Source organism: Canis lupus, chromosome 31, assembly GCF_011100685.1.
Source record: "Canis lupus familiaris isolate Mischka breed German Shepherd chromosome 31, alternate assembly UU_Cfam_GSD_1.0, whole genome shotgun sequence".
Taxonomy (NCBI): Eukaryota; Metazoa; Chordata; class Mammalia; order Carnivora; family Canidae; genus Canis; species Canis lupus.
Genome location: NC_049252.1, coordinates 39,698,718 through 39,724,174, shown reverse-complemented (window position 1 = coordinate 39,724,174; position 25,457 = coordinate 39,698,718). Strand labels below are relative to the sequence as shown.

General features: G+C 44.9%; 1 protein-coding gene across 4 annotated transcripts in view; it reads right to left on the bottom strand.

Moving 5' to 3' along the window:
* Positions 1-25,457, bottom strand: part of DIP2A (disco interacting protein 2 homolog A) — a 92,767-nt gene that overhangs the window by 38,425 nt on the left and 28,885 nt on the right. For 3 of the 4 annotated variants that reach the window (XR_005382479.1, XM_038581712.1, XM_038581713.1), the window contains exons 6-9: positions 21,863-21,991; positions 11,585-11,704; positions 10,113-10,310; positions 2,166-2,257 (exon numbers count right to left, since the gene is read on the bottom strand). Coding sequence is in view for 3 of the 4 variants with exons in the window: in XM_038581712.1 (XP_038437640.1) it covers positions 2,166-2,257; positions 10,113-10,310; positions 11,585-11,704; positions 21,863-21,991 (539 nt within the window). In the remaining variant the exon portion in view is untranslated. The remainder of the gene's footprint in view (positions 1-2,165; positions 2,258-10,112; positions 10,311-11,584; positions 11,705-21,862; positions 21,992-25,457) is intronic. The other variant, XM_038581714.1, reaches the window with a different exon arrangement.

The window sequence follows — 25,457 nt, the reverse complement described above, 5'->3', positions numbered from 1 at the left end:
TACACTGCTATATTTTCATTTTTTGAAAATGTCGCAGTGTCAATTTTATTTCCTGTGATTGTAGATGAACACCCAGCCCCCTCCAGTCCGTCTCTTTCTCTTCCCCCATCCTCCCAGGTGTCATTTCTTACATTGGGTAAAATTAAAAGCTATTTACGGAACAACGTTTTATAAGCCCCAAATATTGTAATCAGTGTAATTGAAAGCATGAATGCTAAGTCAGGATGGTTAACACTGGGCCCTGGAGAAGCCCAAACAACGGCTACTAACAACTACTTGATAAGACAAAATTTAAGCTACACCTAAACTCCCTCCCGGAGGCCTGGAAATCCAGTTTCTAACAAGCTGCTGTGTTGGAAAGGGCAAAGCTCTCTTTTAACAGCTGATGTTAACAGTGGTTGTACGAGAACTGTGACCCACGACTTCGAGACTAGATGTTTGGTATAAGAACACTCTTAGAGATTTTGTTACAAAGAGCTGTGTGTGTTCACATTTATAGACTGTTCATCACAGGACGATGAACTCTCCAGCACACCTGATAATCAGCTCATTCACTGGGATCCTGCTGATCTTTCATATTAACCTAAGATGTGGATTCCCTCATGCGACAAGAACGGTATCTGGAAGTCTCTGTCCTTGCAGGAATCTTTGCCAAGAAAAATAAACGAGTGATTCTGTGAGTCATTTTAAAGCACAACATGAATCAGGAATTCTCACAGGTTCGCTCTAAAGCACAACGTATCAAGGACCGTTCTCGGACTGTGCATGTTCTTACAGCCAAGTACCCATCTGCCGCCGGTAATGGTACCACCACCCTGACATGCTTTGCCTCCTGCGTAGCCGCTGGCCAAGCTGTCCTAACACGCTCCGCCTGATGTGCCCGGTACCTTTGGGAAGTGTGTTCTAAGTGACCAACCAGTCTCCCGGCTGCCCAGCGCACAGCCCTCCGACCCTCGGCTGCCCTGCGCTGCAGCTCGCTCCTGCCCCCACCCCGGAGGCTCCCAGGCTCCCTTTCGCCCCCCGGTCCTGCTCGGTTAGTGCCAAGGACGTCGCTGTGGGCCCACTGCGTCCCCTGCGGGCCCCGTCCCTTTGAGGCAGACTCTCTCCAGCTCCGGGATGCTGAGGGGCAGTGGCCACCACTCAGAATCCTCTGCTCTGCACCCCTCCCGTCCGGAACTCCTACCAGCTGGTGCTGGACCTCCTGGACGAGGGCTCGGCTTTGCACTGTTCTCCCCACTTTCTAGCTCTTGGTCTTCCCCACAGGCATCTTTTTCTTGATTTATGGAGCAATGTCTTCCCTTAGTTCTCCAGGGATATTAAGACTAAGTTTTTAAAACTTTATTTTCTGTATATGACTTTCTCTCACATTTGTTTCCTCCTCCTCCCTCCTTCCCCCTATGTTCCCCCTTTCTTCTTTTCCTTTCCTTTCCCCGTTGGTTGTTTTCCTTCGCATTCTTCAAATGTCCTTGGTGACTGGCTCTATCTGAAGAGAGTCCCTGTGAGGCCATCTGACCACAGGCAGCCTCTCTCACTAGGGGTTTCACTGCGACGGTCCTGTGCTCCATCCTGGACGTTCAGGAACACCTGCCTTCAGTCTGCCCACGGCCATGCTCACCAGCGGAACTTCCTGTGGGGCTGGGGTGACTGAGGAGCTACACTCTTCATTTTACTTAATTTTGGTTAATTTCTGTAGCCCTGTGTGGCGACTGCCAACAACGCTGGGCAGCGTGGTCAATACAAGGAACAAAGAAGCCTCGAGCCTCCTCCATGCTCTACCCCCACCGCGAGGAAGGAAGGCTGCCTGGCCACATGGACGAGAGGAAGACATGAATTTTCTAGTAAGGGCAACATTTTCTCATCAAACGTCAGCTTTGGGGACCTAAGATTTATTAACTTCAATATTTTTATTAAAAGCAGTAGATATGAAGTCCAAGAGGAAACATGTTGCAGAGCCACTGGATGGGCAACGAAGAAGCATGAAAAGAACCATTATCTTACGTACATCATAGTCAACCTTTTCCATATTTAAATTTCTTCTTTGCTGACTTTAAATCCCTTGTATTAATGCTGCAAGTCTAACCGATAGATGGAATACTGATTCCAATGAGACATATTTTTAGAGTCTGTTTTTGCTCACTCCAGGAAGTTATATTCTAGTTACTTACTCTGTCTCCAGGGTTAAGTAGTGGTTCATTCTTACTAGTCAGTTTATTAAGTAGAGTATAAGCTAGTTTTAAACTCCGACTCCATAGTTTGCCTAAAATAAAATAAAAATACTAAGCAATGTAAAATTTAAGAAACTAATAATTAACATTTTAATGTAGCAATCATAATACCCCATAATGTACCAACACTCTATTACTGGAAATTCAGGTAATTTCCAACTGATAACTATTTTGCACAATGCTGTAATGAACATCATAGTTTTCTCTTAAAAATAACTTACAAATATATTTTCCTTAATACAAATATAGAATAGGAATTTATTATAGAAAATTTAGAACATAGAAAAGCTAACAGAAAAGTCAGCATTCTCTCGGTTATGTATGTACACACACACACACACACACAAGCATATATACACATATGTGCAATTTTCAAGAAATGGGACCATACTTCACTCTGCCTTTTTCAGCCAACATTGCATTTTGAATGTATTTTCATGTCATTCAATATCTCTCAACTACATCCCTTATAGGAGTGGCTTCATTTAACCTTTATAATTCACAGGGTGGGTCGTATCCCCATCTCCAGTCTTGACTCAAGGGAAGACCATCCAGGAGGGGCCAGTAGGCTGCCCAGAGCCGCTGGCTGCTGGCGTGGTGCATCTGGCCCTCCAGGACCCAGCCACGAGCCCCAGCAGGTTCCACTGGGCACACTTCCCCCCGGCACACAGCCTCACGGAGGAGAGCCCAGCAGTGAATGCTCAACAAAGCAGAGCTCCACTGAGGAAGATGGAAGATGAAACAACGGGAAGGTAAGGAAGATGGACGACAGAGAAACCTGAGGCCATGCTCAACACCCAAAGCAGCCTCAACACTCACCCTTTGCAGTACCAGACAAGTGACCCGAGAGTCATGACTTAGCCCCTTCCAAATTCCCGGGGAATAACCACATGCAGTTTGAGCAGCCGCACCCTCTGAATAAGTGCTCAGACTTCATCATAAATAAAACTAAACTTGGGTGCAACATTATGAAATACGTGAACTGCAGGACCAGAGAAATAGGTGAGAAAAAAAAAAGTACTCAAAACACCGTTGCCTCTGCCTATATTCAAAGGTCAATTCAAGATGTTGATAACTGTAATACACCCAGTTTTTCAAACTGAATCCAGCTGTATATAAGGAGAATAATGCATCATGATCAAAACAGGTTCTCTCAAGAAAGCAAAAAGCTTTGGGGCATCCGCGTGGCTCAGTTGGTTGAGTGTCCGACTCTTGGTTTTGGCTCAGGTCATGATCCAGGGGTCATAAAACAGAGCCCTGCATCTGGCTCTGTGCTCAGGGAGGAATCTCCTGGAGACTCTCTCCCTCGCTTCCTCTGCCCCTTGCCCCACTCTCACATACTCTCTGTCTCTAAAATGAATAAATAAATCTTTAAAAAAGAAGAATGCGAAAAGTTTTAACAAAAATCAACATAATTTGTCACACTAACAAAGATGAAAAAAGGTAAAAACAATTTACAATCAATCAGGATTTTAAATGATTTTTTAAAAATCCTTCTTAGATTCAGAATGAAAGGAAATTTCTTTCAAGCGATAAAGCCCATCTTTAAAAGTCCTATAGAAAATATCATAATTAATGGTCACATATTGAAAGCTTTCCCCGAGGTCACATATTGAAAGCCAAGAACATCTGCCTTTTTTTATGGAAAGTCTTAGCCAATGCAGGAAGGGGAGGGGTGGAGAGAGGAGGCACACAGCTGGAAACTAAACTGTCATGACTTGCAGATGACGGGACTACGTACATCATGGTTCTCATAACTGAAACCAGCAAGGCTGCCAGACGTAACAACAGTATACAAAGACTATCTGACTTCTGTATACCAGCAATAAACATTAAGAAAAAAATTTTAATGACAATACTCACATTAAGATTAAAACAAACATGCCAAATACCTAAGAGTGAGTGTTATGGAAGATATGCAGTCTCACAACAAGAAAGTATAAAACAGCATCGAGCTGAAGTGCAGAAGATCTGAATGACAGGGGGACATATTAGGTCCATGCAATGCAGGAGTGCTCATTTACAAACTGCTGAGAGCAGTGATAACAGGAATCTCAGCAGGAATGTCCGTGCACTGGACAAGCCGACCCTAAAACAGACACGGAAACATGAGATACAAGAAGAGCCGAGACACTCTTGCAGAAGGAAGCGAGATGGGAGACTTCTCCGTGGATGTCAAGACTTCTCAGAAAGCCACAGTAATTTAGGAAGTCGGTGCTGGCATAAGGATAGTATATAACACAGTGGATAAAATAAAGACCCCAAGAGACCCTCCACATGCAGACAATTCCATCTCTGACCAGGCGCCCTGGAGAGGAGGGGCAGCCCGGTGGGAACGAGAATGGGGAAGATGGTTACCCAGCCTGATAAACGGACCCTGGGACCCATCCTCTACCCTGTACACAAAACTCATTCCCAGCAGACTGGGTGGATCTAGATGTGCTCGGCAAACAGCAAAGCTGTTACAAGATAACAGAACGGCTTTATGATCTTGGCGGAGGAGCACCGCCACCAAAGAGCTCACCATGAGCAAAAAGGTGAGGTTGAAGGATGCCTGGGGGGCTCAGCGGTTCAGCGCCTGCCTTTGGCCCAGGGTGTGATCCTGGGGTCCCAGGATCGAGTCCCGCATCGGGCTCCCTGCATGGAGCCTCCATGCTTCTCCCTCTGCCTGTGTCTCTGCCTCTCTCTTTCTCTCTCTCTCTGTGTCTCTCATGAATAAATAAATAAAATCTTAAAAAAAGAAAAGGTGAGGTTGGGCAGAGCTTCTGCTCACTAAGGTACCAGTCAGGAGTAAAAGGTGAAGGGACACGGTGGCAGACACTCGTAGCACATGTCACTGACAAGGACTGGCATCCAGAACACACTAAAAATTCCCAAATAACCTTATATTAAAAAAATGTGCAGAAGATTCAATAGCACTTAACAAAAGAGAAAATCCAAATGATTTTAAAAAAACAAAACAGGAAAACCTCTCAATCAACCCAAATGATTTAAAAAAAACAAAACAGGAAAAGCTCTCAATCTACTTTGTCATCAAGAAAATGCAAATTAACACCAAAATGAAGTACCATTGCCATAATCTCACCAGAGTAGCTACGATAAGCCTGACAATGATGGGGAACAGGTGGGCCTAAATGCGAAGATGTGCATAATCCCAGACCCAACACTTCCACTTCAAAGTACATACCCCACAAAAACACGTACCCCAGAATGTTCCTAGCAGCACTGTCTGTAATAGCCAAAAGTGGATACCAACATTATAACCAATATGTCAATTCCAACATGTACATTCTTAGATATAAATGAGCTACAACTATACACAGTAACATGAATCATAAAAGCGTAATGGTAAAAGACTCTGCTTCCTAATGCGACAGAGTACTGGTGGCAGACCAGGCTCCCACCCAAAACAACTTAAAAACTGGATAAAATACAGAAATCATCTACAAAGACAACCAGGGGAGTTAAGGCTGCAGAGGGAAAACCCTTGGGGAGGTGAGCTGATCGTGCACAGCCGGCGGTTATTAGGGAGGGCCCTGGCACCCACGAGAGACAGAGTATTTCATGGAACACTGGCACCGAGGCACAAAGAAAACAGCAGAACTTCTGGCAGAGGCTGGGAGCCATGATTGCACAGCCAGCCTCCCTCTAGGAAGTCTACGGAGTCCTGGGGCCATGAGCAACTGGGTGCCGAACGCCCACGAGGAAAATCTCTGAGAAGCAAAGTGGAGTCCTTAACATAGCGCACAAGACAGAAGCCACGGCTGGGGAACCCCAGAGGAGGACAGACAGGTGCTCAGAGAGGGCTGCGCCAGCCGTGACGGGACTGTAGTGACCGGCCACCATGCTACCTGCCAAATGGAGGGAAGGAGGATGTTCTCTCATAGAAGGGGACATCTCTGGAGCCTCCATAATTTTTTATACACAATGTCCAACACTCAATCAGAAAGGTCCTAGGCACCCCAAAGATAAATTATCCAAACTAAAACCAAGAGAAAGTACAGATGAGATCAACAGGCCGAGAGGTGACCTGACCCTGGAGCAGGTGGAGAGAAACTTCCAGTTGTGGTAAGGAATACATGGATGCTAGGAAATAAAGGAAAAGACGAAGACAATGCATGGAATGATAAAGAATTTAGAATACAGAAGTGAAAATTTTAAACTAAAAGGACAATATCAAAATTAAGAACTCATCAGGAATTTCATAATAAAATAAAAATTTCAGAAGACGGGATTAGAGAATTTGAATAAAGGAAAATTTAGGGACACTTGGGTGGCCCAGTGGTTAAGCATCTGCCTTTGGCTCAGGCCATGATCCTGCTTCTCCCTCTGCCTGTGTCTCTGCCTCTCTCTGTGTCTCTCATGAGTAAATAAAATCTTAAAAAAAAAAAGGGAAAATTTAAATGTCTCCATACTAAAGTACAGATGAGTCTTGAACAACACAGGGCCACCTACCTGTGGATTTTTTCTTATAAATACAGTACTATAAGTGTTATTTTTTTTCTTCCTTCTGATTTTCTCAATAACATTCTCTTTTCTCTACCTTACTTTACTGTATGAATACAGCACATAATAAAAACATATAAATGTCAACCAACTGTTCTCAGTTCGCCTTCTGGTTGACAGCAGACCAGTAACAGTTAAGGTTTTGGGGAGTTAAAACTTACACTTGGGTTTTCAAGTGTGCAGGGGTCAGTACTCCTAACCCCCTGCATTGTTCAAGGGTCAACCAAATATACAGAAAAGAATACAAAATATAAAAAAGAACATTAAGGGTACATAAGACAGCTGAAATCAACCGGTGGAGGCAGTGAGCAAACCACACTCCTCACAGTGGGTAGGGAGCTCCTTTTGTAAAGAATTACAGACCCGTCTCTAATGAATACAGATGCAAAGATCCTAAACAACATATTGGCTAAATCAAATTCAGACATCTGTTGAAGAGATATCATGGCTAACTGGGCTTTATTCTAGGAATGCAAGGGCTGCTTTAACACCTGAGAATTAATCAATTTAATTCATCAAATTAAGTGGGGAGGAGAGAGAAACATGATCATCTTGACAGAGCAAAAAAAAGGGTTTGATAAAATTCAATGCCATTCGTGATTTATTTTTTTTAAAGATTTTATTTATTTATTCATGAGAGACAGAGACAGAGAGAGAGAGGCAGAGACACAGGCAGAGGGAGAAGCAGGCTCCATGCAGGGAGCCCGACGCGGGACTCGATCCCGGGTCTCCAGGATCCGGCCCTGGACTGAAGGCGGCGCTAAACCGTTGAGCCACCCGGGCTGCCCAACCATTCATGATTAAAAAAAAAAAAAACTTCTAGTAAACTAGGAATAGAAGGGAGCTTCATTAATCTGACAAGGAATTTTTCTACCACAAAACTACACCAAACATCGTACTTCATGACCCAAAGCTTTCCACCAAAGACAGAGGAGGAGGCAAGAATGCTCGCTACCCAACACTGTACTGACGGTTCTAGCTCTTGCAGTGAGGCAAGGAGAAGATAAAAGGGGTGAGTACTGGAAAGGCCAAGATAACCATCTTTGTTCATAGATGACATGATTTTGAACACAGGATATCCAAAAGATATGTGGACAAACTACTCATTAATAAATAGAAAAAGAATCAGTAAGTTAATTTAATGAGACTATTAGATACAAAATCACCATCTGGGGACACCTGGGTGGTTCAGTTGGTTAAGTGTCTGCCTTTGGCTCAGGTCACAAACTCAGGGTCCTGAGATTGAGTCCCACGTCGGGCTACCTGCTCAGTGGGGAGTCTGCTTCCCCCTCTCCCGCTCCCCCTGCTCGTGCTCTCATTCTTTCTCTCTCAAATAAATAAATATTTTTTAAAATCACCATTTAAAAAAATCAATTGCACTTCTATATACAAGCAATAAATGAGCAGAAAAATGTTTTTAACCATTCCACTACAACAGGAATGAATCTAACAAAAGATGCTCTAGAGTTCTGTACTCAGAAGTATAAAACGTTAATGAGAGAAATTAAAGGAGTCCTTAAAATAAGGGGAAATACATTAAATTTCCACAGTCATGACTGTTCCACAGTCACGAACTGGAAGATTCCGTAATTGTAATGGTATCAATTCTCTTCAAATTGAACTACAGAATCAATGCAGTGTCAGGCAGTGCCCCAGCAGGAAGCTTTCTGGAAATTGACAAACGGATTCTAAAAATGGCTCGGAAATGCAGAGTCAAGAATAGTCCAGAGGAGTGAGGCACATTCACACAGCTGAAGGGCGTCTATGCCAGACAACAGGACCCCTAAAGCTGCGGCAGTTCAGGGGGCACAGAGGGCACAGCACGTACTGTCACCTGATCTGTGACAAAGCAGCTTGGCAGGACCTAGGGGCAAGCTCTGACTGTTCAGCCCATGGCACCAGGCCAGTTAGACATTCGTAAGGAAAGAAAAGGATTCCAATGTCACACCACACAAACTAAAGATGAATTATGACACCTAAATATGAAAAGTAAAACAAGTTTTTTTTTTATGTAAAACAAGTTAGATGAAAAAGTAGGAGAATATCTTTTGTGACCTTGGGTTTGGCAAACAGAACAAAGAAGTGCTAAAATAAAGGGAAAAAGTAGATAAATTAGACTACTTAGATGAAGACTTCTCATTTATCTAAAGCCACAGATAAAAGTGTTAAAAGACAGGGCACAGGGTGGAAGAAGATACCTGCGAAATATATCTGACAAAGGATGTGTTCCTGGAACATGGAAAGAAGTCAGAAAGCATTAGCAACCAAATAGAAAAATGAGCTAAAAATCTGTATAGTGCGTAAAAGAGGATATTCAAATAGCCAATAAACACACAAAAAAGCATCATTAGCTATGAGAGACATGCAAGTAAATTAGCACCATAACTCGACACCACAACACGCCTATAGGAAAGGCTAAAGGAAGTAAACAGGCAATATCAAGTGTTGGCATGGGTGTGGCACAGCTGGAAGTCTGCGCACGCTGCCGGCAGGCGTGGAGGTGGCGGCAGCCTCTGTGAACACCGTGTTGGGATGTCCTACAGCCGAGCACGGCGACCTGTGCACATCCACGTGCGCCCAGCACCAATGCCTACAGTGTACGCTCAGCAGCAGACTCACCTACAAATGTTCATAACAGCACTATACACAATAGCCTCAGTGGAAATTACACTCACGGTCGAGGACACAAATAATTTTCAGCATATTCGTACAATAAAGTCACCTCCATCAATGAGCTTCACACGGCATCATGTCTGAGCCTCAGAAACAATGGTGCACAAGCATGCAGACACAGAACGGCTTTCACATGATCCCACTCACATAAAACTTAGCGACAGTGAAACCCAGAGGTGTTCACAGGCATCAGGACAGTTTGACCGTCAGCGAGGATGTGCGTGGTGGTAGGGACCAAGAGCCTGGGGAACACTTGGGAGCTGAGTGCCAGCAACAGGAGTATAGTCACACTCCATGAAAATGCATCAAGCCAGATGCTTATGACTCGTGTTACATAAAAATATAATGTGGAACCAAAGATGCTAAATACAAAAACACATACTGTAGGATTCCATCTATACAAAGTTCAAAATTAGACAAAACTAAACTCCCGTGCTCAGAGATGCATATGTAGCTGTGACCCTTGACCTCAGGGCAGGGGCTGGTCACCAGCAGTGGGTGAGTAGTCCCCTCTGCTGGAGGAAGGGGCAGTGGGTGGGGGCGGGGGGGGCACCTGGACTGAGGCAATGTTCTGGTTTGTGGGCAGTTGTGTTGGCTTCTCAGGATCCGCTCCATCATGCTCATGAAGCTGTACGGCCGTGTTGTATGACATGACAGGTAACATGTTACAGCTAAACCAGAGCCCAAATGCCTTCTGGTGACACTTGCCATAGGTGAGGGTGTAGACGGCCTTCCCAGCTGTGTCTAAGGCGGTCAGACAGGGGGCTTTGGGCTGCGTCGTACCCCACCGCTGCAAGGCGGCCAGCAGGGACGGTGGCCAGGGAATCCCCACGGCCAGAGGCTCCCCTTTCAGCACCACCATCTGGCTTCCCTCCGGCTTTGGCTGATTTGGATCTGGCTGCTGCACTACAAGCAAAATTGAAATTTAAAAATCAGCATTTCATAGTACCATGCATACATTCTGTTTTTAAGTGTTCTCTTAAAAATTGCCAACTATAAAAAGGTCACAATAACTTGTTTAGATTCCCTTATCAATGTCACAGTCACGGACCAACTGACCAAAGGACAGGTGGAGATCCATCACGGATGGTAACAGACACGGTGACCGTACCCACACGGGACAGTCCCCAGAAGGGCAGCAGTGCTGCTCCAGCATTCTGGAGCGTTCTGGGGTTACGGCCAGTGCGGACAGCTAAGGAGTGGATGAGTCCCGCTGATGAAAGATGGAAGTGAGGAGGAGCATCATTTCTGGTTGGGCACACAAAACAACGCTCACCGCGGTGAAAGAAGAAAATAAAGTAAAATCCATTATATTTCCAATGGCTGTGTAACAGCATCGGCCCGAGTGTAAGAAAGCCTCCCCAGGGAGCATTCACACCGCTGAGCCCTGAACGTGAAGGGCATTACCCGATGATCAAGGGGATGACAACGCCCTCCAGGTTGCAGCTAACCACCAGCGAGGCCGGGGGGGTGGGGGGGGTGGGGGGGGCAGCAAGACTGCCCCAGAGACGCAGGGGCGGTGGGCGGACACGGCGCGCTCCAGCCTTGCACTGGGCTCTATTTCTGTGCCTCTTCCACAGGTTCATGCTTCCTTCTACCTCCTGGTAATTTTCTTTTAAAAATAAACCTACATTCTTTTTCCCTAAAAGTGTATATCTCATTCATAAGTGAGAGACTGAGTTTATGAACCAGGGCCAAAACTATGCTAAAAATATACCTTAACACCATGTAAGACTGTATTTCAGATTTAAAGCTTAAATAAAAATTGAAATAATGGGGGTGCCTGGCTGGCTCAGTTGGTGGAGCATTTGACTCTCAATCTCAGGGTCGTGAGTTCAAGCTCCACATTGGGACTTTAAAAAAAAAAAAAAGCTGAAATAATGTATGTAAAACGAAACCTTAGGAGTATTCTTGTAAAGCACTAAGGCCTGGACCAGAGGCACAGGGAGTGTGAAGTCCCTGAACTACGGCATCGAGCATCGTGCTTCCGCCCCGTTCACAGTGAGGCCAGCAGTCACGCGGGACACGCCGCGACCCCGGGGGCGGGAAACAGACGGGGGATCACTTCATTGTGCTGTAATGTCCCGAGGTGACCACACACGACACACATTTGCCCCCAACCCTGGACGCGACAGCCGCCTCGTCTACACAGACCCGAGAGCCCGCCCGAGATCTCTCACCTTCCAACAGCTCCTCAAAATCATCCACAAAGAACTCCTTCAGCGGAGGGCGCTTGGGCCTCTTCAGGGTGTTGAGAAGCTGCTGGATTTTGGAGGACACTCTGCTGCTCACAGGGACACCTGCCACGGGAAGAGGAGCGCTGAGGCCAGAGCCCGCTGACCCTCCGGAGACAGGACGCAGACGGGGTCCTGGACCAGCCGCACGAACATGCCGGAACTCCTACACCCAAGCCAGCACTCGCCCTGTCAGGCAGCCGTTTTGGAATCACTAATTCATTCAACAAATATTCACCGAAGGCCTTCTGGGAACTAGAATGTTGTTGTTTTTTGTTTTTTGTTTGAATTTTGTTTTTTTTAAACTAGTGATTTTCAGGGTGGTCCAGAGCCCCTTCCGGGCGATCATGGCCACCTGGCGGCATCACTGGCCTTCCCGCCCTCCTCCCAGGGCACGTGAGCCTCCCCCACAACGTGAGCCACAACAGGAGGGGCAGGGACGAGGCACAGGGCTTCCATGACGCCAGCTCCGCCGCAGAAGGGCAACAGTGGAAAACAAGACAAATCTTTGTTTTAGCAATTCTTTCCTAAATATGTGCTATTTAGGTGAAGATGTGATGCATTTCTTGTTGCTATTTTTAAATGGATTAATAAATATTTTTTAAATCTTTAGTTTTACCTTCTAACATAGTAAATACTCAGACATTCAAGCCACATAAACTAAATGCTCTTTGGCGTCCTAACGATGAAGTCGCAATGCTGTGGGAGACGTCATGCAGCAGACAGACGGACAGACGGCGTCCGCCCTCAGCTCGCCGTCCCCGGGGGAAGCAGCAGGAAGAGGTCAGAGGCCCGGGGCCCAGAGCAGCCGGCGGGCCCACAGCGCGGCTCGGCCGGGTGGGAGGGAGCGGGGCCGGGAGCAGGGCCGCTGTGCAGGGGGCGCCCACGGCCTGTGGCACCCGCCCCCAGGCAAGCACTGTCCAGCCTCCGGGGCCTGACACACTTCTTCGTCCTTTATGACGCCGACATTCTGAAAGAATAGTTCTTTTTTTTTTGTCTAATGAAGCAGAACACTCCTCCTCTTCGTTTGCCTGAGGTTTTCCCAGGACTCCACTCGGGCCGCGCTCCGGGCCGTTCCTCACCCACAGCGCCGCCCGGTTCCGCACCGCACGGTGCCCCGCGCCCCCCGAACTAACGCGGGAGCGAGGAGGCACCTCGGGCCGCCCAAGCACCCTGATCCTCATAGAAGCCTTGCCCTGCTTTTAGCACCATGGGGTCATTCGTGTCAGAAGCCGTGCGGTCGTCGACCCTCAGCATTCTGTTGTCCGTCCGTCTGTCCGTCTACCGATGCTCAGGGCTGCTCAGTCCTGCAGAGCACTGGGGCCAGGTCGGGATCCGGGGTGGGACTGAGCCCGGGTCGCGCCCCGCTCTCAGTGGGGACCCGGCTTTAGACTTTCTCTCCCTCGGCCCCTCCCCCACTCTCAGTCTCTGTCTCAAATAAATAAATAAATCTTTTTAGAAGAGATTTTTTTCTTTTCTTATGGTTCTTAACTATTTTTTAAAGATTTTATTTATTTTTATTTGAGACAGAGCAGGAGCAGGGGGCGGGGCAGAGGCACAGGGAGAGGCCGTCGGCGCACACAGGCTCGCTCCCAGGACCCCGAGAGCGCGGCCCGAGCCGAAGGCAGACGCCTCACCCACAGAGCCCCCGTGCCTCTGGGGTCTTAACTATTTTGACAAATTGTCCCATATTTAGCCGGTGGGATCCCATGCAAGCTGATCTGTGACACGCCCCCATCGTTTGCCTACACTGCCGTCCACTCTGTCCTAGGACGTTTCGGAGCCGTTCAGGCTGTCCCGCCCCAGCCCGGCATGAACTCTTTCTCTAAGGAGCCCGGGGCCTCCTGGGGGGGCGGGGGGGATGTCGGAGACCAAGCTCTGGCCACCAGGTGTGCCCAGTGAGCCTGCAGTGCCTTTGCTACTGTTGGAATCGGAGCTAAAAACGCAGACTAGGTGTGTAACAGGCAGGGGCCGCGGGCACACACACCTACAGGCCAGCGCACAGTGCACAGCAGGATCTTAGGAGCCAGGAGTCCACACCGTGCTTCCCATCCCAGTCCTCCCCCAGGTTTCCTCCTCCCCTTCCCACTCACGTTTGCACTGACTCCCAACAACATCAACGCCTCTGCTCAGCACTATCGTGTATATAAAAGAATTTCCAAGTGGCTTTACCCCTTCTGAGCTCAAGCTTCTTCGCTGTTCACACTCCACCTCGTCGAAGACTGTGGTGTCCCGCCCAGGACTGTGTTCGTCACCTACCTACCCTACCCTTCTCCCCATCGCCCCTAAACGTGGCTACAGTGCTTCACGAACACAACAACCATGCTTACTTCCACTTGTTTTCAGTTTCCCATCCTTCAAGTTTATGCTCTGAATTTTGTTATTACGTTAACAAGCTTCTAAAAGTCAAAGCTATATAAAGACAAGCTCAAAGAAACAACACGCCCTCTTCATCTCCTCCCACCACCTCTGGAGAGGTGCTTTCTGGTCTCACTGCTTTCTGGTCCCCTCCCAGGTCCTTCTGTGCACAGAAATGCTTCGTCACGTCCCCTTTTCTCTCACACAAAAGGTGGCATTCTAGAACTGCTCTTTCACTTTTTGTTTTTCCACTTAACATCCTGGAAAAACACCTTACTCCAAGTCATAAAGAGCTTTCTCATTATTTTTGACAGCTGCATTATACTCCATAATGCAAAAATACTAGGTTTAGTCAACCAATTTGTGAAGTTTAGAGAGCTAGGGAGTCTCTAATATTTTGCAATTATACATAGTGCTGCAAAGAACTACTTCATGCAAATGGATTTCCTTCGTTTTGGAAATGTATGTTCAGAGTAAATTCCTACCTTGGCACAGCTGGGTCCAAAGAGAAGTACCTCTATATATTTTACCAATTTCTCTTCCAAAGAGGTTTAACTATTTTGCATTCCCAGCAACAGTGTGTTATTTCTCTAATTATGAAAAAGGCTGAACATGATGCTCAAGAGCTACTTTTATACACTCTTATAAACCAGATGTTCCTATTTTTTGCCCCTTTTCCTACACTAAGAGTTGGCAAACTTTTCTTAAAGGGCAAGATAGGAAATGCTCTGGGCAGAGAGCACAGTCTCGGTTTTAACTACTCTGCTCTGTGATTCTGGGGCAAAAGCAGCAAAGATGACATGGGAAGGATGGGCAAGGCTCATCCCAATAAGACATTATTTACAAAAGCAAGATGCCAGTCCATACACCATAATTTGCTGATTGGCACTCCATATGATTCTGGGTCTTTTCCTATTCTTAAAAGTCTACTCAGAGGCGGCTGGGTGGCTCAGTCAGTTAAGTGTCTGCCTTTAGCTCAGGTAATGATCTCAGGGTCCTGGGATCAAGTCCTATGTCAGGCTCCCTGCTCAGCAGGGAGTCTGCTTCTCCCTCTCCCTCTGCCCCTGCTCGTGTTCTCTCTCTCACTCTCTAATAAATAAATAAAATCTTTTAAAAAGTCTTTCATTTTAGAAGTATCAGAGTTTTATCACAAATGCTGTGAATAGTTTCTCCTAGTTTGTCAATTCTTGTGACTCTCTTTATTTTGCCATCTAAAGAATTTTTTTAGTTTTATGTAGTTAAATTCACATTACTTTTATTGCACGTAGATTTTTAGTTAAATTTAGAAAGGCTTTACTTATAACTAGGTTAAAGAAAATTCACCAATTCATTTCTTATATTCAGATGTCTGTTTCTTTTGGAGTTTTGCCTTTTCAATGGTATGGGAAAAGGAACTAAGTTTAACTTTTCCCAACAAACTTTCCAATGGTCCCAATAACATTTTTTAAAAAACCATCTTTGCCACATATAGTATATATAGTATCATGTAAAGGAATACAGTGATGAGGTAAAGATGCATATAGTAAATTGTATAGTAACCACTAAAAAAAAAAAGTATATATAGAATAGAAGAGAAACCAAAAGGAAGCAGACAAAGGACTAAAATTAGCAGATGGGTGAAAGAGAGAAAATAGTGCAGGATCATAGATTTAAACCCAACCAAAACACTAATTAAAATGGACCATGGCAGGGGATGCCTGGGTAGCTCAGTCAGTTGAACATCTGAGTCTTGGTTTCAGCTGGGGTGGTAATCTTGGAGTTGTGAGATCTGGTTCTGCATTCAGTATAAATGGTCCAAACACTCCAACTAAGTAAACGATTGTCTGCTTAAAGAAACATGTAAGAATGAATAAAATCTAATTAAAAGAAACTCATTTTAATTTTAAAGACCTAGGCAGGGTAAAAGTAAACGGATAAAAAAAATTTGCCATGTAACTATACTCATCAAATGGCTGAAGGCAGCCATAATAATACCAGATAAAGAAGACTTCAGGATAAGAAACATCACAAAAGATAATTTTATGATGATAAAGTGGCCAATTCATCAAGTCAGAACAATTTTAAATATGTATGCACCTAATAATAGAACTTCAAAATACACAAAACAAAAACTGACAGATCTAAACAAAAAGAAAAATCCAAAATTATAGTTAGCAATTCAATACCCCTCTCAGCAAGTTACAGAAAAAGTACGTAGATAATCAGTAAGGAGAGAGAAGACTCAAACTAAAGTATCAACCAACTGAATATAACTTTCATTTACACAGAAAACTACCCAACAGCATTATATGCCCCAAACAGATCATGTGTTCGGTCATTAAAAAGTTTGAATATATTTAGAAGGAGCTGAATTATATAATATACTAAAAGAAATATACCTGAACTATTTGGAAATTTATTGAAATTAAACAACACATTTCTAAATAGATCATGGGTCAAAATGGAAAGCATGAGAGAAAATATCTAGAATTGAATATTAAAAAGGAAAAGAACATATCAAAACATGCGGGATGTTAAAACAGCTCTCAGAAGGGTATTTATAGCTTTAAACAACTTTTCTTTTTAAGAGGGAGGGAGAGGGGGAAAGAGATAGGAGGAGAGAGAGAATCTTAAGAAGGTTCCACATCTAGGGATCCCTGGGTGGCGCAGCGGTTTGGCGCCTGCCTCTGGCCCAGGGCGCAATCCTGGAGACCCGGGATCGAGTCCCACGTCGGGCTCCCGGTGCATGGAGCCTGCTTCTCCCTCTGCCTGTGTCTCTGCCTCTCTCTCTCTCTGTGTGTGTGACTATCATAAATAAATAAAAATTAAAAAAAAAATTTTTTAAAAAAAAGAAGGTTCCACATCTAGCATGGAACTCGATGCAGGGCTCAATCCCATGATCCTCAAATCATGACTTGAGCTGAAGTCGAGTCATATGCTTAACCAACTGAGCCACCCAGGTACCCCTAAATACTTTCATCCGGAAAGAAGGAATAAAGGACTAAGGAATAAATAAGGAATAAATTCAATGATCTAAGATTCCACCTCAAAAAATTAGAAAAGGAAAAACAAAGTAAATCCAAAATAAGTAGAAAAAAGATAGGAATAAATAGAAGATCAGAGATAAACACAATAGAAAAAAAGAAACCAAAACTGGTTCTTTCAGAGATAAATAAAATTCTTTAATTTTTAAAAAGATTTTATTTATTCATGAGAGACACAGAGAAGAGGGGCAGAGACACAGGCAAAGGGAGAAGCAGGCTCCATGCAGGGAGCTTGATGAGGGACTTGATCCCAGGACCCTGGAATCATGCCCCGAGCTGAAGGCAGAAGCTCAACCACTAAACCACTATTTATTAGCCCAAGATAAATAAAATTCAATTAACTTTCTAGCTAGGATTATCAAGATAAAAAGAGAGAGGACACTAATTACAAATACCAGAAATATAAGAGGGGACAGCACCACTGATTCAAATACATCAGAGGAAAATCAAGGAATATCATGAACTTCTGCCTAAATTGGAGAGCACAGATGAACAAATTCCTCCAATACACAAAACTGACTCAAGAACAGAAAATTTATTTTCTCTGATTAGAAAGTAGAAGAGGAAGGAATATTTCTCAATTCGTTTTGAGATGAGTGTTATTGTGATACCAAGACAAAGATATTACAAGAAAAAAAATCTTACAGACCACTATGTATCTTAAACATAGGCACAAAATCCTTAACAGAAAGTATTAGCAAATGAAATCCATAATACAGAAACAATTATGTGTAATAATTACGCATGATAACCAAGTTGGGTTTATCCTGAGAACGTAACTTTGGTTTAACACTCAAATATCAATCAATGAAATTTACTACATTAACAAACTACAAAAGAAAAACCCTATGTGACTTTACTAGATAAAAAAATTCATTTAACAGGGGTGCCTGGGTGGCTCGGTTGGTGAAGTGCCTGACTCTTGATTTCAACTCAGATCATGACCTCACGGTTGTGAGATGGAGTCCCCTGGTAGATGTTGGAGCCTGCCTAAGATTCTCTTGCTCCTTCTGCCCCTCCCCAACCCTTGCATGCTCACTCTCTCTCTCTTAAAAAAAAAAATCATTTAACAAAAACCAAGATAAAAATTTTCAGGAAATTAGGAAAATAATATCCTAATGATGAGCATCTTTGAAAAACCCACAGCTAAGATCACAATTCAAACACGAAAAAGTGGATGCTTTCCTCCTACAGCTGGAAACAACTTTCAACACTTCTCAATGACACAAGTGGAAGTCCTACACATTGCAGTAAGGCCAGAAAAATAAATGTCCCTAAAGACAATTTGGAAAGAAAATTAAAACCATATTAGACAATATGGCTAAACATATAGAATCTTAAGGAATCTACCAAAGAAGTTAATAAACTTATAAAAGGCCAACAAACAAAAACCAATTGCATTTCTGCAGACCAGTAATAAGCAACTGGAAAAAATTTAAAATTCTAATATTTATAATAACATTGTAATTGAATAATATCAAAAACATAACCTATTATGGAATAATTTTAACAAAACAATGCTAAAAATTTTTTGTAAGAGCCAAATACATGGAGGGATATACTGTATTTTTCAATTTTTTAAAAGACTTTATTTATTTATTCATGAGAGACAAGAGAGAGGAAAAAGACAGAGACACAGGCAGAGGGAGAAGCATGGAGGCTCCATGCAAGGAGCCCGATGCGGGACTCGATCCCAGGACTCCAAGATCATACCCTGGGCCAAAGGCAGGCACTAAACCACTGAGCCACCCAGGGATCCCCTGTATTTATCAATTGAAATATAAAATATTTTAAGAATCCAGTAGGAATTTTGATAGAAACAAACTGATTTAAAAAAATACATTAGGGCAGCCTGGGTGGCTCAGTGATTGAGCGTCTGCCTCTGGCCCAGGGCCTGATCCTGGAGACCCGGGATCGAGTCCCACATCGGGTTCCCTGCATGGAGCCTGCTTCTCCCTCTGCCTGTGTCTCTGCCTCTCTCTCTCTCTCTGTCTCTTGTGAATAAATAAATAGATAAAAATCTTTAAAAAATAAAAATATAAAAAAATACACTAAAATGCAAAGGAACTGGAAGAGCCAAAGCAAACTGCAAAATGAAAAGCAGAGTTTGAAGACAAATTACACAATTTCAAGATCTGCTGTAAAACCACAGTAACCATGACACTGTAGTACTGACACGAAGATGGACAAACAGCCATGGGGGAGCACAAAGAGCCAGGAACAGATCCTTCTCATACATGGTCTACCAAGTTTCATTGAAGATCCCAAAGAAATTCAGTGGGGGAAAGAGTGGGCCTTGGAGCAAACGATGCTGGAACAGCTCGACATCCACATGCAAAAAAAAAACAAACTCCCATCTATACGCTGTACTTACACTAAAATTAACTTGAAATGGATCTACATATAAAACAAACTACAAAATCCTAGGAGAAAACATGGAAAACCTTTATGATTTTGGGTTAGGGAAATATATCTTAGATATGACACAGAAGTAGGACCCATAAAGGAAAACATGAGTAAACTGGACTTCATCACAATCAGTAACTTCTGCTCTTTGAAAGTCACTGTTAAGAGAATGAGAGAAACACAAGCCACAGGCTGGGAGAAAAATCCAAATTATACACCTGATAAAGAACTTGAATCCAGAATATATAACAAACTCTCAAAACTTAATAAGAAAAGAGCACATTAAAAAGAAAGCAAAAGATCTGAACAGACTTTAAAAGACATACAGATGGCAAATAAGTATATAAAAAGGTGCTCCCCATCCTGAGTCTTTAGGGAGATGCTAATTAACACCTCAGCGAGATACCTCCACACACCCAGCTCCACGTTGACGTTAACAAGCCTGATCACACCAACCGCAGGCAAGGGTGTGGGAGGACGTGAGCACTCATCTCTAGCCTGGGAATGTAAAATAGGACAACCACTTTGGAAATCGGTTTGGTAATTTCTTAGAAAGTTAAGCATAAACCTACTATGTGATCCAGCCATTCTATTCCTAGCTATTGACCCAAAAGAAATGAAAGTATACTTCTACACCAAACCTTGTAGGAGTATTCACGGCAGCTTTAGTTGTATTTGCCTCCCAAACCTGGAGGCAACCCAGGTACCCCTCAACAGGTGAGAACTACAGCACAGCACATCCACATCCATAAAACAAGATACAACTTACCGGCAAAAGGAACAAACTACATCCAAGACCACGAGTGAATCTCAAAGTACATATGTAGAGGGGCTGAGGCCAGACAATCTAAGAGTAGATACTGCATGATTTTTTTTTTTTAAGATTTTACTTATTTATTCATGAGAGACACAGAGAGAGAGGGAGAAGGAGGGGGAGAGAGAGAGAGGGAGAGAGAGAGGGAAAAAGAGAGGGGGAGAGAGAGGGAGAGGCACAGGCAGAGGGAGACGTGGGCTCCATATAGGGAGCCTGATGCAGGACTCAATCCTGGGTCTCCAGGATCACGCCCTGGGCCAAAGGCAGGCGCTAAACCGCTGAGCCACCCAGGGATTCCCCTTGCATGATTCTATTTATACAAAATTCCAGAAAATGCAAACTAATTCATAGTGTCAGGAAGTAAATGAGGGCTGCAGGAAGTCTGGGGGAAGTCAGAAAGGGCAGAGGGGAGGTATTACCAAGGTGCACCAGGGAACTTTTAGGAATGCTGGATGTGTTCACTATCTTTCTTTGAAAGATTTATTTATTTTTGAGTGAGACAGGGATGGGGGTGATGGGAGAGGGTGGGGGGTGGGGCAGAGGGAGAGAGAGAATCTCAAGCAGACTCCCTGCGGAGTACAGCCCTGAGGCGGGGCTCCATCCCACAACCCTGAGACCATGACCTGAGCTGAAACAAGAACTGGACACCTAACCATTTATGTATGTATGTATGTATGTATTCATTCATTCATTCATTCATCATTTGAGCGAGGGAGTGCAGGGGGAGGAGCAGAGGGGAAAGACGGATGTGTTCACTATCTTCATCACAGGGATGGTTTCACAGGTGTACATGTCTTAAAACATGTAAAACTGTACACTTTAAATATGTGCAGTTGATTACATGTCAGTTATGCCTCAACTGAGCTCTTAAGTTTTTTTTTATATAATCAAATTTTAAAAAATCTAACCAGTGGAAAACCTGCTTCTTGTTGACTCAGTATTTTCCTACTATGTCTGGACAAGGAGCTAAAGGACCTGGACAAAATTTGATCCACCACTTAGGAATATCAGAATACATGTTAAAACCTCAGATCTAAGATCCTCTGGATTTTCCTCCAATTCAGACCTGAAACACTGCAAAGAAAACTTCACAGGATTTTGATCAAAGACGCTGGAAACTGATTCAAAAGGAAATGGTCTAAATGAGGACACTGTGAAGGTCACGCTGGCCTTCCCAGCCTGCAGGTGAGAAACCACGCTCTCGCTGCAGTGCCCGCTGCTCGGGCTGTGGGCGCGGACAGTGTGGGGACGGGTGTCACGGGCAAAGCGCTCTCCCACTGAGGCCACGCACAGTCTGCAGCAAAGACTGCCACGGCTTCTCCTTTTCCTGCCATTCTATAGCTACAAACTGCTTTTGCATCCAATTTAAATGTCGAGGCTTTCTCTTCCCTACTCTCCTTGTTCCCCCCCTGACCCTTCCAGAGATTTTTGACTCTTCCTCCCCTCGGCACTCTCTGTAATAACGCCCAGCCCACACGCTGGCTTCAGCCCACGTGCACCGTGATAACTCATGGCTGGCGCAGGTCTGCTAATGCAAATGCACCTAAACGATGCTCATGGTCAATACCTGAAGAGAAAGGCTGTGCTCTGCTGCTTCTAAAGGACAAAGAGAGGCATGCTCACCACCGGCCGTTTCCAGGACGCTCCCGCTGTAGCCCCGAGGGACACCCCTCACAGAAGCCAGCTGTGGACGTTCGCAGTGGGAGAGCTCCACGAGGCCCGTGGTGACATCCGGAGGGGCAGAGTGCAGATCTGCTTTGGAAAAACAAACCCCAAATGAGAGTGGCGGTTGATTCAGAAGAGGATTAAGTCGCTCTATAAACCCCATTCAACTAAAGCCTCACTCGCTGAGCTCTAAGCAAGGGAGGTGGTACTCCAATTAATTCTCTTTTTCCGGTTGACTGAGACCCTATGAACTCTGAACTCCCAGGCACGGTCTGTGGATACCCGTGTGCAAGTGGGCTCTTTGGTTCTCAAAGGGATCTCGGCCAGAACCTCCAAAGACGACAGTGTGTTGACAGGCACGAGTGAGCTGCAGTTAGAAATCTCAATGAAGCACAGACACATTTTAAATCAATTGTTCACTGAACCATTTTCATTGTATTATGAAAAAAAGGGCAAGCTTCTGTAAACTATCCCTCTCTCCCCAAAAAAGTATGTTGGATGTCACAAATACACAAAAACAAGCCTAGGCAGATAAAAATTATCCCCACTGCCAGGTCAACACACGTCACTACTGGGGGATCTCCGTTAAGTCCTAACGACACAGGATATTAACGTCACAGTTAAAGACCAATGGCGTTAGATGCAGAAAATGTTGAAAGCCACTCCTTCCACCGTCTGAACGCACATTTTGGGGTTTAACCTTTATCCTACGGCACATGTTAACTATCTGGAACGCCGGCCGCCTCTGAGCTGCAGAGGTGTGGGTGTGAGCGGGCATCTGTACCAGGGCCATCGGGACAGACCTGCAGTCCCCTGGTCCTGACCCTGCTCCCACCACCCCAGATGCCATTCTGCTGTTTCTGATTTTAAATTCCAATCCTTTACCTACTACATCATAACCCAGGCAAAGTGCAAGCTAAAAAAAATTTTTAAATATGTAGATAGATGAAATTATATGGAAGCAAAACCCAAACTCAACTATTTACAGAGCAGAAAACACCATCTGGAAAAATCTAACTTAATGACAGAGTTTTCATAACCCTTGAGAAAGCATGATATTGATGAAATTAGCATTTTAAAGTATGCCTATCATGAGGTTCTTTTAGTTTAGAAAGAAATTTCCCCAACCTTCCAAGTCTAGCAAAAAGAGGAAGTGATTTTAACAGTATTCATGAAAAATGCATAAATGGTAATCTTAACTACAAAGTAGTTTTAAAAACACCATATAAAAATAAATAGGGACACCTGGGTGGCTCAGTGGTTGAGCGTCTGCTTCCGGCTCAGGGCGTGACCCCAGGGTCCTGGGATCGAGTCCCACGTTGGGCTCCCTGCAGGAAGCCTGCTTCTCCCTCTGCCTCTCTCTGTGTCTCTCATGAATAAATAAATAAAATCTTCAAAAAAACAATAAAAATAAACAATATTTAAAATAAAAATGAACTGCTTTAACTGGAAATACTACTTTTATTTATTTATTTATTTATTTATTTATTTAATTTTTTTTTTTTTTTTAAGATTTTATTTATTCATGAGAAACAGAGAGAGAGAGAGAGGCAGAGACACAGGCGGAGGGAGAAGCAGGCTCCACGCAGGGAACCCAACGCGGGACTCGATCCCGGGTCTCCAGGATCACGCCCTGGGCCAAAGGTGGCAGTAAACTGCTCAGCCACCCGGGCTACCCTGGAAATACTACTTTTAAATACAGGTATTTACATCTGTGTCCCAGTGTTTTATGGATTTGATTTCTTTAATCCAAAATCGAAAACAACATATTTTTTTAAATTACCTTTACCTAATATATTGAACCTCAAGGTTTTTTTACCTAGTATAATTTTCTCCTTTCTAGATTTCTTTCCTCAGTCCAAACTGAAGAATTCTCCAGTGATAAAAACTAAAAAGGTGATTTTTTATAACACAGAGCAGGAAGGTGACCATTTTCAGATTCAGGAACTCAAGTCATCTATACCCAGAGAACATTTAGCATATGGAACCCACAATCCACAGTTAAGATTATTAGAATTTACCAGACTTGATCACACAATGTATATGGAGGCCAAGCGAGTGGGATGGGAGAAAAGAGGGGTACGGCCACACCTGCTAGAGTTGGGGGTCCTCCGTGCACCACGGTAACAACTGTCCCTCGTCACCCTCCACCGCCAGGGCGACACACACCTTGCGGCTGCGTGCGTTGTTAAAAGGCCCCACAGCCACCAGAAAGTCCAGCGCTGTCAGGCTAAGTTATAAGCTGTAGCCAGTTGCTCACGCTGGATACACTTTCCTCTCTAAGCCACGGGAAGCAGGGACTGCAAGAGCCCACGGGCGGCTAACACAGTCTTGTTCCTACCCCATCTCACCGAGAACAGAGTCTCAGGAAGCAGAAATAAGATAACAGCACATTCGGAAACAACTGTTTTCTCACTTTGGAGACATCTGTGTATTTCCGATAAGTCAAATCACTGTGACAAACGAGGAAAAAAATGTATCCGTGTGAAAGCTGTTTTTCAGGCTCTCCCTGGAAGCCGTCCTTGAGGACGGGGGGGCAGAGACCGCGAGCCGCCCCAGGACACCCAGGAGGACGGCCAGAACAGCGTCCGTGGGCTCTGCTCAAGCCCCAGCCTCTCCTGCTACCCGGAGGACTAGACCGACAGCTTCTCTGCGTGCTGGAGGCAGCGAGGCTACGTCATGGTAGATGACACAGGCTCCACAGAAGCGTGCAGGGTTCCTGTACTGACTCAACACATAAACAGCGAAGCGCATCCGTGATGTGTCCATAGGGGATGCGGAGACGTCACCCAACGCACTCCCAGTGCAGCCGAGTGACCAACATTCACATGAAAGCAGCTCAGCCCGAGCCCGCCCTGCCTGGGGGTGTCTGGCCTGCTGGGACCCCCCTCCCTGAAAACAGGAGCCTGTCACTGATGTGCAGCTGGTACGCATTCCAGTTTTAGTAGAATAGCAAAGAAATGAGTGGGAACCAAGAAAACTGCATCAGCCCTGGCTTCACCGCTAGGACAGCTGCGTGATCTCAGGCAGGTCACGAACAACCTGACTTTTGTCTTCCCTCCACGTCTAGAACCATGGGGGTTCAGAGGGTCTGCGGCCACGCTGACAGCACCACCCAAGAAATGCATTGCTGTGCAGGCACGAGTGCAGAGCGCACGCGAGCTCCCGTCGCAGCTCACACATGCTATGCTACTCCTGCTGTTGAGTGCAAAGCATTCAAATGATGAGAGGTTTGCAACTTTTCCTTTCTAAGATCAATGTAATTTAGAGAACTGGACGATTTAGAAAAGATCAACACATCTCTGCGATTTAGTTTTGCCTGGCCTCTCCTTGGGCTGAGGGGTGGTGTGACTTGGTACGTGGAGGAAGAAAGGTCAGCCCACGACTGCAGGCCAGCAGACAGCCCGGGCGACAGGACGGCTGATGGCTCTCCAACTCTGCACACGCAGCCAAGAGCAAAGGTGGGGATGACGTCGAGGCAGCAGGCCGTGGGTGGCTATCAGGAGCAGCCAAGGCCACGCCTGAGGGACCGTCCACCCTACACCTGCCACCT